At 39.1% G+C, this 14,778-nt stretch overlaps 1 protein-coding gene across 1 annotated transcript in view; it reads right to left on the reverse strand.

Moving 5' to 3' along the window:
* The window catches only part of LOC137658711 (ribonuclease 3-like), a 222,031-nt gene that overhangs the window by 112,136 nt on the left and 95,117 nt on the right, over nt 1-14,778 (reverse strand). Inside the window, exons 13-16 of the mRNA XM_068393707.1 lie at nt 11,896-12,029; nt 11,626-11,738; nt 8,314-8,491; nt 8,008-8,182 (exon numbers count right to left, since the gene is read on the reverse strand). Coding sequence (XP_068249808.1) covers nt 8,008-8,182; nt 8,314-8,491; nt 11,626-11,738; nt 11,896-12,029 — 600 coding nt within the window. The remainder of the gene's footprint in view (nt 1-8,007; nt 8,183-8,313; nt 8,492-11,625; nt 11,739-11,895; nt 12,030-14,778) is intronic.

The raw sequence follows: 14,778 nt of genomic DNA on the forward strand, positions 1-14,778 counted from the left end.
AACGGATCAGACAAATATAGCCGAGGTAGACGATGAATATGGTTAAAAATGGTCTTATTCCAGTTTTGGGAAACTGTCCTGGTGCCAGAGAGCAAAATCAATAGTGTAACCTCCCCCTCGAGAATGGTTGTGGTCACGTGATTAGCCCAACTCGGTGATGGGAAGCACAGACCAGTGACCAATACCTGACAGCTTGGAGCAGTTCACATTGTGCTAGCGTGCAGGACTGGTACTAAGCGGTAGTATCTCTTTTCTCCCCTTTCGGAGGTACAAAGTACCTTGTAAAAGAAAAGTAATCAAAGCACTAGAGTACTCCATCGACCAGGTATACAGTGAGGGATGTCGTTCCAGTTCCTCGATCACAAAACCAAATCCTTGCTGTACTTGGCCCAGCATGGGAATGATCAGCTCCAGCTCTGAGTAATCAGTCACAAGGACATGGCCCCATGTGATTGGCCATGGCTACCTCAGATTTGCCATCAGCAGCGATGTAGTACCGATTGACCGCTGCTGTGACCAGCGATTCACACTATGGCCAGTTGGCTATAAACATGGGTGACTGACGCCCAGCCAGACTAATCAACCATAGGCAAGGGTGATTGACCCCTTATAAGACAGATCAACCATCAGTTTCGAGGCAGATACCCAGTGTCCTAAACTGCATGGGATTGGATACAGAATGGGAAACGTTTCCATCTATCAAAGAGAGGAGTGACTGCTCAAAGTCTCGCAATACAGTACCTTCCGGAATGACTTCACCTACTACTGTACTACATTTCTTAAGAAAAATATTTAGAATAAGAGAAGGCAAATGCTTTACAAAAACTGGTATCTTTATCCTAAATTCCTTAGGAGTTGGTGTTTGGTCCATAAGGCTCAAACACCTATTATTATTATTACTAGCCAAGCTACAACCCTAGTTGGAAAAGCAAGATGCTATAAGCCCAAGGGCTCCAATAGGGAAAAATAGCTCAGTGAGGAAAGGAAATAAGGAAATAAATAAATGATGAGAACAAGTTAACAATGAATTATTCTAAAACAGTAAAAACGTCAAAACAGATATGTCCTATATAAACTATTAACAACGTCAAAAACAGATATGTCATATATTGACTATAAAAAGACTCATGTCAGCCTGGTCAACATAACATTTGCTCCAACTTTGAACTTTTGAAGTTCTACTGATTCAACTACCCGATTAGGAAGATCTTTCCACAACTTGGTAACAGCTGGAATAAAATTTCTAGAATACTGTACTGTGTAGTATTGAGCCTCATGAAGGAGAAGGCCTGGCTATTAGAATTAACTGCCTGCCTAGTATTACGAACAGGATAGAATTGTCCAGGGAGATCTGAATGTAAAGGATGGTCAGAGTTATGAAAAATCTTATGCAACATGCATAATGAACTAATTGAACGACGGTGCCAAAGATTAATATCTAGCTCAGGAATAAGAAATTTAATAGACCGTAAGTTTCTGTCCAACAAATTAAGATGAGATTCAGTAGCTGAACACCAGACAGGAGAACAATACTCAAAACAAGGTAGAATGAAAGAATTAAAAGACTTCTTCAGAATAGATTGATCACCAAAAATCTTAAGACTTTCTCAATAAGCCAATTTTTTGTGCAATTGAAGAAGACACAGACCAAATGTGTTTCTCAAAAGTAAATTTGCTGTTGAGAATCACACCTAAAATTTTAAGTGATACAAATTTAAAGAAACATTATCAATACTGAGATCCGGATGTTGAGGAGCCACCGTCCTTGACTTACTTACAATCATACTGTACTTTGAGTTTTGTTAGGATTCAACTTCATACCCCATAATTTGCACCATGCACAAATTTTAGCTAAATCTCTATTAAGGGATTCACCAACCCCAGATCTACATTTAGGGGATGGAATTGATGCAAAGAGAGTAGCATCATCTGCATATGCAACAAGCTTGTTTTCTAGGCCAAACCACATGTCATGTGTATATAGTATGAAAAGTAATGGGCCAAGACTACCCTGTGGAACACCGACTGGATATCACATTCCTATACTGTACTCACTATGGTGCCCATCAACAACAACTCTTTGAGATCTATTACTTAAAACATCAATAATAATGCTAAGAAATGACCCACCCACTCCCAACTGTTTGAGTTTGAAAATAAGGGCCTCATGGTTAACACAGGTTTCGCAATGCTGACCTACCCGAAAGGAATTATGGGCGAGAAATCTTGGTAGCACCTTAAAGTGGAATCGCAGTAGCTGTTACACTAATATCACGATTGTTAACCAACCCCACAGGTGCTGGTTGGTGTGTGAGCTCCATTGGCTATGCTCTTTAAAGGCGTAAAGGCTAAAGTAAACGATACCCAGATCGGTCTATAGTATGGTGCTGGAGATCAGTTCGATAGGACCTTTCACTTATTATGGATGAAACTTCACCAGGCTAACCATCACTAAATGACTAAAGGTACCAGTTGAGGCGAGTTCCATATAGGCACGAGGCGGTAGAGTGAACAATACTTCTACTGGCCTACTGTATGGTGCCATTCACCTGCAACTGATGAAATAGTGGTGGCTATAACACCTGGCTCTCGATCGATAACTGACCCCAAAGGTACCAGTTGGTACAGGAATTCCATACAGCAAGAGAGAGGGCACAAAGGTAAGTAGTAATCCTCCATATCACAAAAGGAATGGGATAAATGGGAACATACTTTCTCATCCTTCTGTGGCCTATGATGCTGAATTTCAGTTTTAGTAGGATTGTCGCTGTAAATCCCAAAGAACATTAACCAAAGGCCTTCCCACATAACTATCTTTGTTGTCGTCTTCTCAAGGAAACATGTCGGACAAAAAAGGAATGGAGGAGGGAGATATAGGGTAAAATCTACTTCCCCTTACCAACCATTCTTCCTTACTGTGACAAAGAAGTCATGGACAGGTAACTGATAATTAATGCTTTCCCACTGAGAATGAACCTACAAGAACTTCCCCTGCTATCGTAGTTTCCTTCAATGTGGAAAAATACAAATTATTTCTAGATTTATCACTTTTCAATATTTATTGTTTAGGTTAGAATTGTATTTTTCATCCTGTTTAATTTGTTTATCTTCAGTCCATAACTCAAATTTTCCTCTTTATTACAGTGACAGTGCCCTGCACCCAGCGGGGAACGTTTGGTAAAATTTACCTTATGCTTGGAAATTGGGACACTTGCCAGGTTTCTTGGTGTCGGCCGTGGTGTCAAATCAAAGAATGAAGGGTTTGTTGACCCAGGACACTGCATATACAGTAATTTGACCTTTTAGTGAAAATATATTGTATTTGAAGGCATATGTAACAAAGGACAGTAACCTATGTCTCTGGTACTGTAGTTATCTAGTATGATTGCCTTCTATTTAGTGTGGTGTACAGTAGGGTAGAACATGGCAAAAGACCCTCGAAGGCAAAAAGTCATTGTTTGCCGTTATCCTATTAATTGCCAGACTTAGTTTGAGCAGTGGTGCAAATTAGTGGAAAAAGGAAACAACGGTGGTCATTTACTGAAGACAACGCCATGGAGCCGTCAAATAATCAGAAGCAAGATGGTGGAACATCAGCAAAAAAAGGAGGACAAAGAGAATAAACAACAAGCTCAGGATTAAAAAGCCTACAGAGAAGATGCAAATAATTTCTTGGATGAGTTCTTGAAGAAATGAACTTTAACAGTTTTCAAGTCAACTGATGCTTGTTGTTTTTAGCACGCAGCCCTGTGAAAAGCAGGATTCAGAATCATCAGCATTGTTTATTGTATTATACTAGTAAGGCTGGGAACCCTCTCTCCTGTATTATAATCCTGTGAGACATCAAAGATGTGGAGCTGGGGGGACTGGGTGTTTGAATGTGCGTGGATGTAGTACGATAGGGAGTAAAAGATGCGAGATTGAAAGTATGTTTAGGAATAGAAAGATGGATATCTTGGCTTTGTGTGGGACAAAGATAAAAGGGAAAGGTGAAGTGATGTTTGGTGAAATGTCGGGTAGAGTGAGTGTCTGGGATTGAAAGGGGAAGAGCAAGAGAAGGTCTGGCTTTATTGCTGAGTGAATGGATGGCAGATAAAGTAGTGGAATGGAAGGAGATATCATCTAGGTTAATGTGGGTAAGGGTTAGGTTGGGTAGGGAATGTTGGGCTTTTGTCAGTGTGTGTGGGCCAGGTTGTGAGAAAAGTGAAGAGGAGCAGAATGAGTTCTGGAATGAATTAACTAGGTGTTTAGAAAGACTGGGTAGAAGGAATTATGTAGTTGTCATGGGTGACTTGAATGCTAGAGTGGACGCTGGAGAGATAGAAGGTGTCATTGGGAAGTATGGCGTACCAGGTGAAAACGAGAGTGGTGAGAGACTGGTAGATATGTGTTGAGCAAGAGATAGTGATAATTTCTAGTTTTTTCAAAAAGAAAGATAAAAACAAGTATACATGGGTAAGAGTGGCAAATGGAAGAGTGGTAGAAAGGGTGTTAATGGATTATGTGTTGATAACTAAAAGAATGTTTGGAAGATTGAAAGACGTGCACGTGTTTAGGGGTATGGCTAACAGTATGTCTGATCATTTTTTGGTGGAAGGAAAATTAGTTGTAGCAAAAGAGTGGGGAATAGAGTAGGTGGATGTAAAAGGGAGCTAGTGAAGGTTGAAGAGCTAATAAAACGGGGGGTAAATAGTATTTATCAAGAAAGGTTGAAAATGGCATAAGACGTAGTGAAAGTAAGAGAGACTGGTAATTTAGAGGAGTGGAAGTTAGTAAAAGAAAATTTTGTTGGGATTGCAAGTGATGTGTGTGGCAAGAAGTTTGTTGGAGGCAGCATGAGGAAGGACAGTGAATGGTGGAATGAAGGAGTGAAGGTAAAAGTGTTAGAGAAAAAGAGGGCTTTTGAAGAATGGCTGCAGAGTAATAGTGTAGAGAAGTATGAAAAATATAGAGAGAAAAATGTGGAAGTAAAGCGCAAGGTAAGTGAGGCAAAAAGGGCAGCTGACCTGAGGTGGTGGGATCAGGGATTGGGTCATTCACATGAAGAGAATAAGTAGTAGTTTTGGAAAGAAGTGAAGAGAATAAGGAAGGCTGGTTCAAGAATTGAAGAGACAGTGAAAGATGGAAATGGAAGGTTGTTAAAAGGAGAGGAGGCAAGGAAAAAGTGGGTGGAATAATTTGAAAGTTTACTGAATGTTGAGGATAATAGGGAGGCAGATATAATTGCTGTTGCAGGTGTTGAGGTGCCGGTGATGGAGGATGAGAATGACAGAGAGATTATAAGAGAGGAAGTGAGGAGAGCACTAGATGGAATGAGAGTAGGAAAAGCATCTGGTATGGATGGTGTGAGAGCCGAGATGTTGAAGGAAGGGGGTTTAACTATACTTGAATGATTAGTGAGATTGTTTAATATGTGTTTTGTGTTGTCAATGGTACCAGTAGATTGGGTTTGTGCATGTATTGTACCACTATATAAGGGTAAGAAAGACATGCATGAGTGTTGTAATTCAAGGGATAAAACAGAGAATGCAATCTTAGAAGTACAGGGTGGTTTTAGAAGAGTTAAGGGTTGTATGAATCAGATTTTTACAGTTAGGCAGTTATGCGAGAAATAGTTAGCAAAAGGTAAGGAGGTGTATGTTGCGTTTATGGATCTGGAGAAAGCTTATGATAGAGTTGATAGCAAAGCAATGTGGAATGTGATGAGGATATATGGAGTTGGTGGAAGGTTGTTGCAAGCAGTGAAAAGTTTCTACAAAGGTAGTAAAGCATGTGTTAGGATAGGAAATGAAGTGAGCGATTGGTTTCCGGTGAGACTGGGGCTGAGACAGGGATGTGTGATGTCGCCGTGGTTGTTTAACTTGTATTTTGATGGAGTTGTGAGAGAGGTGAATGCTCGAGTGCTGGGACGAGGATTGTAACTGATAGACGAGAATGACCATGAATGGAAGGTAAATCAGTTGTTGTTTGCGGATGATACTGTACTGGTTGCGGACGCAGGAGAAGCTTGGCCAATTAGTGACAGAATTTGGAAGGATGTGTGAAAGAAGGAAGTTGAGAGTTAATGTGGGTAAGAGTAAGGTTATGAGATGTACGAGAAGGGAAGGTGGTGCGAGGTTGAATGTCATGTTGAATGGAGAGTTACTTGAGAAAGTGGATCAGTTTAAGTACTTGGGGTCTGTTGTTGCAGCAAATGGTGGAGTCGAAACAGATGTACGTCAGTGAGTGATTGAAGGATGCAAAGTGTTGGGGGCAGTTAAGGGAGTAGTAAATAATAGAGGGTTGGGCATGAATGTAAAGAGAGTTCTGTATGAGAAAGTGATTATACCAACTGTGATGTATGGATCGGAGTTGTGGGGAATGAAAGTGACAGAGACAGAAATTGAATGTGTTTGAGATGAAATGTCTAAGGAGTATGGCTGGTGTATCTCGAGTAGATAGGGTTAGGAACGAAGTAGTGAGGGTGAGAACGGGTGTAAGAAATGAGTTAGCAGTTAGAGTGGATATGAATGTGTTGAGGTGGTTTGGCCATGTTGAGAGAATGGAAAATGGCTGTCTGCTAAAGAAGGTGATGAATGCAAGAATCGATGGGAGAAGGCCAAGGTTTGGGTGGATGGATGGAGTGAAGGAAGCTCTGGGTGATAGGAGGATAAATGCGAGAGAGGCAAGAGAGCGTACTACTGTAGAAATAGGAATGAATGGCGAGCGATTGTGACGCAGTTCCGGTAGGCCCTGCTGCTTCCTCCGGTGCCTTGGTTGACCGCGGAGGTAGCAGCAGTAGGGGATTTAGCATTATGAAGCTTCATCTGTGGTGGATAATGGGGGAGAGTGGGCTGTGACACCCTAGCAGTACCAGCCAAACTCGGTTGAGTCCCTTGTCAGGCTGGGAGGAACGTAGAGATGAGAGGTCCCCTTTTTCTGTTTCATTTGTTTGGTGTCGACTATCCCCCAAATTTGGGGGAAATGCCTTGGTATATGTATGTACTAGTAAGGGAGTGCCCAATGTGTTGGTTGGTTGGTTTTATTTTTTTTTTTCTTTTTTTTCAATACTGGTCACAGCTCATTCAATATTGAAGACTTGTGTGTCCTCATCATTATCTTTTCTTTCTTTCTCAAAATAAATATTTTTCTTGTTTTTGTAAACGGCATTTCTTTCCACTACCCCATTGTGTCCCCTACTCAGCCACCAATAAAAAAATTTTGTGTGTTATTTACTTACCTTTATGATATCTAACCTGAGATTCAAGCTGTTTATTTTTTCTGCTGATTTTCCCCGAATTAAATCAACGGTCATACTACCTGTTTATTCAGCAAGCTCAAGGCAAGAGAAGATAGTAAGGAAGTAAGGTTCTAGCTGGGTTATAAAATGAAGGGGTGGTGCCCTATGCCCAGTTCATCCTTGATTATTTACCTTTTACCCAGGTTTCTGGGTATTCCACAGTTTCTTTTTGTGTAGTGAAATGGAGTGTGGTCGGCATTCAGACATTAGGCAGTCTGCGTGCTACATCTGGCAACAGTCGCAAACCACTACATCGCCACAACATGAGCTGCTACACTGAAGGTTTTATCACAAGGGGAGCACTGAGAACACTCACTAACACTACATTGAACAGGGATCATCTGTACACAACACAAGGCAGGGGGTTACAAAGTTGTGTATCCAAATAGGAACAAAATTCACTTGATATGCTGCCTTTTGTGTGCAGCAGCAAGAGAGCTCACAAAAAAACAAAAACCAACACTTATCACAAATGAATGTATAAAAAAAAATTGAGAAAGCAGCCCAATGATATGTCTGTAGACTCTGGCCAAAGAGAAAAGTGGCTATTCTGTGACAAGTGGGTGGATGGGTTGCCCTTCGTGCCACCTATCATCATCAACTACTGTACCTTGTTATGATTCAATAACTCTTCTTGTGCCACTGAAGACATATCCCTATTTTAAAGGATGAAAGGTTTGTATACAGGTAGGAACAAATAATCAAAGGGAAAATTCATAACAGTTCACCTCTATCCCACTATCCAGGAAAATGGCTCCCATAAGAGCTTCAAAGCAGTTAGCCATTGCATGCCTCAATTCAGAGTCATGGCATAGGTCGGAACCATGAGCATACAGCATAAACTGGTCCAGTCCAAGTTTCTCTGCTAACACTGCTAAATGTTGGTTTTGTACAATTGCCGCTCTGGAGAAATAAAGATTTACATACAGTACAACAGTATACTCTTAATATTTCTTATTTCTTACTATTATAATGACATAAGTTACCTAGAGATAAAAAATCACTCAAAATGGAATAAAATTTGAAAAACATACCTGTATGTAGCTAGCCCACCCTCCTCTAGACTCGGAAACAGATGAAACAGATGTATCGAGGTAAGAAACTCTACAACAGCATCTCCCAGGAATTCCAGTCGCTCATTATGAGTTATCTTGCTCTCGGTCTCCAAATTTCTTCCAAAGCGTGACATGATGTTTATAAGCGTATTTATCCCTAAAAAAATTAGGTATGCAGCATATGAACCATTTCTTTGAAATATCGAGCAGGAAGCTATAAAAAAGTAAATTATACCCAAAGCATTTTTGGACCTTTCTGGAGAGTATCTCATGCTGATGCACTTCTACACTTTTAATTAGGCGTACTTACTTTCATGTTAATTTACACACATTTGAAAAGGATTGTGTATGTGTAGGTCCGGAGAAAATGTGGTAAAGATATACAAAGGTTACAAAAATTGAATGATCGGCAGCTACTTAATTCATCATCAATCCATATTTTAGACCCTAGTTATTATTTTTCTCTAGTGAGTAGATAAAATATTTTTCTGGTTTATCATTTTGAATTGACCAAATTCTGGAATACTGTACCATAGCTTAGATACTATAAGCCCAAGGGCTCTAACAGGGAAAAGTAGCCAGGGAATGGGAATAAAGAAAGATAAAAAGCTAAGAGAAGTAATGGACAATTAAAATAACATTTTAAGGACATCACAATAGATACATTCTGTGCTTGTTTTCACAGACAAAATCATCGATAGAAGTGAGCAAATGATTACATTAAGTGAAATTAATAACAAACTGAAGGAATTCAAGTGTTAGATACATTCATGTCTATTTGAAAATAAAAAAAAATCTGAGTAAATTTTAAAGTATCGGTGATACATGATGTTTGACTCTGTGGGTGGCATCTTTTGAGATAGATCGGATTAAAAGCTTTGTTAATCCTACACCTAGATTACTCCTCCAAAGTTCTCTACTTATCTTCTCCCTACGTCACCTATACAAGATTAGAACCCTCATTAATCTTTTGACTTTGGGAAAAGAGAAGGAGCAGTCTCCTATAATATAGCAATGACAAAGCAGAAATTGTTTCAATACAGTAATAAGTCAAAAGATTGTGAAATGCAATCAGCCTATTATTATATTATAAAAGCTCTCCGACCAAGAGGCGAAGTATGGTTGTATAATAATACTGAATGTGTCAAAATAGGTGAATCAACCCAGTTGCAATGCCAGTCCATCCCCACACACGCAAGAGACTGGCGGGGGATACTGCCAATCTCAGCGGGACTAGCCTGTTCGGTCTAACATGCTGAAAGGATGAGAGGACACACTAGTCGCGCCAGGTTTGTCCTGTTTACCCCCCCATACATGTTAAGGATTGGCCGGTTTGTACCAATCGCTGTCAAATCAGTGCACCAGTTCTCTGCGTGTAGGGCCTGCTTAAGAGAGATTAGTTCTCCTAACTTTCAGCTGGGCTCTGCAAGGCACTAGAAGAGTTGGAAGACCCAAGTCTACATGGCTGAAGACTATGAAGCGTGAAATAGGAGTTGATGAATTGAGAAGTATCGATTTAGAAGCTCAAGATACAGACAACTGGCGAAATATGACAAAGGCCTTTTGCATCAATAGGCGTAGGAGGAGATGATGATGATGATATAATAGAGTGATAATGTAACAAAAAATCTATACAGTTTACAGTATATTGCACTAGGATCTTATATAATGGAATATTTCAAGTTCAGCCATTAGAATAACCCTTAGGTATGTCGTAAGTAGTCTTATTGTACACCTTGATTCACATAAATCTTAAAATTTCAATGGATTCTATTTCAGTGCTACAAACTTGTCAAGAGAGGTGGAGTTCAACAAACTTTACTTATATTGTAAACAATTTTACCAGTATTGCAGCATTTCAAGATAGCCCAGTGACAGTGGACAGCTTCAACTCTGTGGTCTAGGTATACTTTCTTTTGCAGCTAACTTGCATCAAATAAGAGAATCTAAAGTATTAAATTTTAAGAATAAAATTTATTATTTCAATACTTAAAAGGAATTCACCCATCTCCTCTGCAAAGTTGGTTCCTAACAATGTCTATCTTTAAGAAATTAAAGGTTCCATTCTCTCTCATTCCAATTATTTCACACCAAGAACATTATGGATGTACATGCCATCTGAGGTGTTCTGTTAAACAATCTGGGCGGGATGCGCTTGAAATGCCGGTAATCAAAAATAGGTCCCAAAATAGGTGAAATCAGAGAGTATTTCTAAGCATCTGAGACCTCCCAAACCAGAGAAGAACAACTGTTCCCTACATTTCACCCCAAAATATGGAAACAGACTTGTAACCTGTTGCATACCATAAAGTACTATTTTATACAAAACGGCTCAGGAAAACTAAAATAAGGATAAGATCCGGGGAGCCTAAAAATGTCTCCGCAATAACAGCAGAATCTGCTAAAGAAATAATTTCTACTCAACTATCCTAGGATTCACAATAGTCAAAATCTCTTTAGTTAGTGGTACTGAATGCTGTAACTAAGATTTAACACCAGTCTCTTATTGATACTGACTGGGGGCTCCAGCAAATTAGCATGATCTATTGCCTCTACCACTCGTGCACAACTTTTAAACCTTTAAACATTTAGCACACAAACCAATCTTAAAACCTGCAAAAGACATACCTGCATATATTTGAATCATCTAACACTGAATACACTAAACAAAAATTAAACCTTAAACCTGACAATCGGTTATGGCGAATGATACAACCATCTAATTGGCAATAAGTTAACGCAAAATATAAAGTACCCAAGCCCAGTTTGTTCCCCATAAAACACCCACAATTGCAAGCACATTGGAGAGAGAGAAGAGGTTAATTTTATTTTTTCAATGATAGACATTAAGGGGATGAACATTGCAAAGGAATCAAGTTAAACCACAGGAGAGCTTCAATGAAATAATTGCAATCATCATCCTTCAAGTATTATGAATTCCTCTTCCTTGGGTGATCTTTATTCAAATATACTTTCATTTCTACTTACAATCATCAATATTTTGATGCTACACTTGCTGTCTTGTTAAACACCATTAGCATGCAGTAATAATAAAATATATGAAGGAGGATCAATGGTAAAATTGATAGTAATTCTTACCTCATTTTTCTATGAAAATAAATGAATCAATTTACAGTATAGTATTGTATAAGTATCTCTCATTGCAACGTTCTAGACCTGGCTTGTTCACTTGTTAATTTTAATGTGAAACTGGATTTTAGAAAAGAAAATAAGGGTATATAAAATTGCTGTTATCATTCGGTAGTTTAAGACCTCAAACTCAAAATTTACCTCTTTTCCTAGTGTTCATGTAATGTATGCGTCTATCTCCGTACTCAGGCTGTCGGATTCCACAGTTGGTTAGAGAATTTCGAGCATGGTCAGGATTTGTGCCAAAATTTTCCCTGTTAAAGCCAAGAATATAAATTTAATAATTATATAAAGTAAGTAAACTTCATAAGGCTGTGACATTCATCAGGTAATAAAACTAAACTATTCTAGTCACTTATATACATATCTGAGATATCCATGACAAATGTTGAAAGTAAACAAGAAGCTAACCTATAAGATGGGTGAGTGAGGGCCAGCTGGAGGAGAAATCTGTTCTGGAACTTGTAACCAATGTGTTTCTCCAAAACTTCCAGCGACCGGTGAAATCGCAGATGGCACACAAGGACAGGCAGCAACATGGCATGCTATGCAAGTACATATCCTACATTAATAACACTCTGAGGATTAATAGTATAGGGCCTTACAAATATTTCCACTTATGTAGAGAATCTAGGTTTATTCAATAGATGCCATAATGACATTCATTAATCAAAATCCCCTGATTAACACACGGCGAAGCAGACACCATTTCATTTAAGTCTTGTATGCCACACTGTAAATGTTACAAAATATTCTTTGTAGCATGCCATACAAACAGACCTGCAATATTCACAGCCTTTTGTCATCCAATAAATATGATCTCTTCCTATTTAGCCGTCTATCTTCTTTAACTCTACCCTGCTCCAATTTCTACCTCTACATTAAAAACAGATCCTTTACACAAGCCATAAATATGATGAAGGGGTCTCATTCAACTTCTACAAAACAATATTAAATAAAGAAAAGGACCTTAAAATTTATATCATGATTTATATTCACAACATTTCCAGCAAAATAAGAATTTGGATACAGAAAACGTTTAGTGATAAGATAAAAGAATGGTTGAAAACTACTAAATCTCCTGGAACATAGCCTCCAGTGAAATTAGTTTAAAGCACAGATTCATATAATCCATTTATATAATTTACATATCTTGGCAAAGAACTATTAAATACATCTTTCCACAGGTTAAGCAATACCAACCACCAATGAAATCTGCTTTATAGAAAAAATATAAAGTTTAAGCAAGTAATACATGTTTCACCAAAGCCAGTTTAACCTCTCTAAGAGTCAAAGCATTCTGCAAGAGATGGAAGTCCTCTTGAATCCTATTCTTTATGTGCTAACCCCAAGCTTGAAAGATACCATAACCACAAAACTATCCAGATTACAGTATATAGTTACATCTAAATGGAATATTTTACAAAAATTCAACACTAGATATTCACCATACAAGAACTACTGTATATTTCTTCTTACAGTTTTCCTATTACAAATTGTAAAAAGAAAAATCTGGAGATGTTAAAGCTGTACAAGAGTAAACATTGCAAATACGAGAAAAGTTATGATATACTGTGGTATACAATTTTCCAATATTCTACTGAATATACCTTACATAATGCATTAATTAAATATCAATTCTACCACTAATTCATAGTTAATATCTTAAGGGCCTAATTAACATATAACTGCCAATAGAACCTCATCTACAGAAAGGGCCTTTACATATGTCCACCACACATATTATAACATATATTATTTTGCCCATATATAAAAACATGAATCATATTTTTACAGTTAGGCAGATATGCGAGAAATATTAAGCAAAAGGTAAAGAGGTGTATGTTGCGTTTATGGATCTGGAGAAAGCGTATGATAGAGTTGATAGGGAAGCAATGTGGAATGTGATGAGGTTATATGGAGTTGGTGGAAGGTTGTTGCAAGCAGTGAAAAGTTTCTACAAAGGTAGTAAAGCATGTGTTAGGATAGGAAATGAAGTAAGCGATTGGTTTCCAGTGAGAGTGGGGCTGAGACAGGGATATGTGATGTTGCCGTGGTTGTTCAACTTTTATGTTGATGGAGTGGTGAGAGAGGATAATGCTCGAGTGCTTGGACGAGGATTGTAACTGGTAGACGAGAATGACCATGAATGGGAGGTAAATTAGTTGTTGTTTGCGGATGATATTGTACTGGTTGCAGACACAGAAGAGAAGCTTGGCCGATTAGTGACAGAATTTGGAAGGGTGTGTGAGAGAAGGAAGTTGAGAGTTAATGTGGGTAAGAGTAAGGTTATCAGATGTACGAGAAGGGAAGGTGGTGCGAGGTTGAATGTCATGTTGAATGGAGAGTTACTGGAGGAGGTGGATCAGTTTAAGTACTTGGGGTCTGTTGTTGCAGCAAATGGTGGAGTGGAAGCAGATGTACGTCAGAGAGTGAATGAAGGATGCAAGGTGTTGGGGGCAGTTAAGGTAGTAGTAAAATATAGGGAGTTGGGCATGAATGTAAAGAGAGTTCTATATGAGAAAGTGATTGTACCAACTGTGATGTATGGATCGGAGTTGTGGGGAATGAAAGTGACAGAGAGACAGAAATTTAATGTGTTTGAGATGAAGTGTCTAAGGAGTATGGCTGGTGTATCTCGAGTAGATAGGGTTAGGAACTAAGTAGTGAGGGTGAGAACGGGTGTAAGAAATGAGTTAGCAGCTAGAGTGGATATGAATGTGTTGAGGTGGTTTAGCCATGTTGAGAGAATGGAAAATGGCTGTCTGCTAAAGAAGGTGATTAATGCAAGAGTTGATGGGAGAAGTACAAGAGGAAGGCCAAGGTTTGGGTGGATGGATGGAGTGAAGAAAGCTCTGGGTGATAAGAGGATCGATGTGAGAGAGGCAAGAGAGCGTGCTAGAAATAGGAATGAATGGCGAGCAATTGTGACGGAGTTCCGGTAGGCCCTGCTGCTTCCTCCGGTGCCTTAGATGACCGCAGAGGTAGCAGCAGTAGGGGATTCAGCATTATGAAGCTTCATCTGTGGTGGATAACGGGGGAGGGTGGGCTGTGGCACCCTAGCAGTACCAGCCAAACTTGGTTGAGTCCCTTGTCAGGCTGGGAGGAATGTAGAGAGGAGAGGTCCCCTTTTATTGTTTCATTTGTTTGATGTCGGCTAACCCCCCCCCCCCCCAAAATTGGGGGAAGTGCCTTGGTATGTGTGTATGTAAAAAAACATTTGTTTTTCCCCTATTTAACATTCAATTTGTATCACAATCACAAAACAAATTATCCTACAACTACTATTTGAAC

The sequence above is a fragment of the Palaemon carinicauda genome, chromosome 19 (genome assembly GCF_036898095.1).
Source record: "Palaemon carinicauda isolate YSFRI2023 chromosome 19, ASM3689809v2, whole genome shotgun sequence".
Classification (NCBI taxonomy): domain Eukaryota; kingdom Metazoa; phylum Arthropoda; class Malacostraca; order Decapoda; family Palaemonidae; genus Palaemon; species Palaemon carinicauda.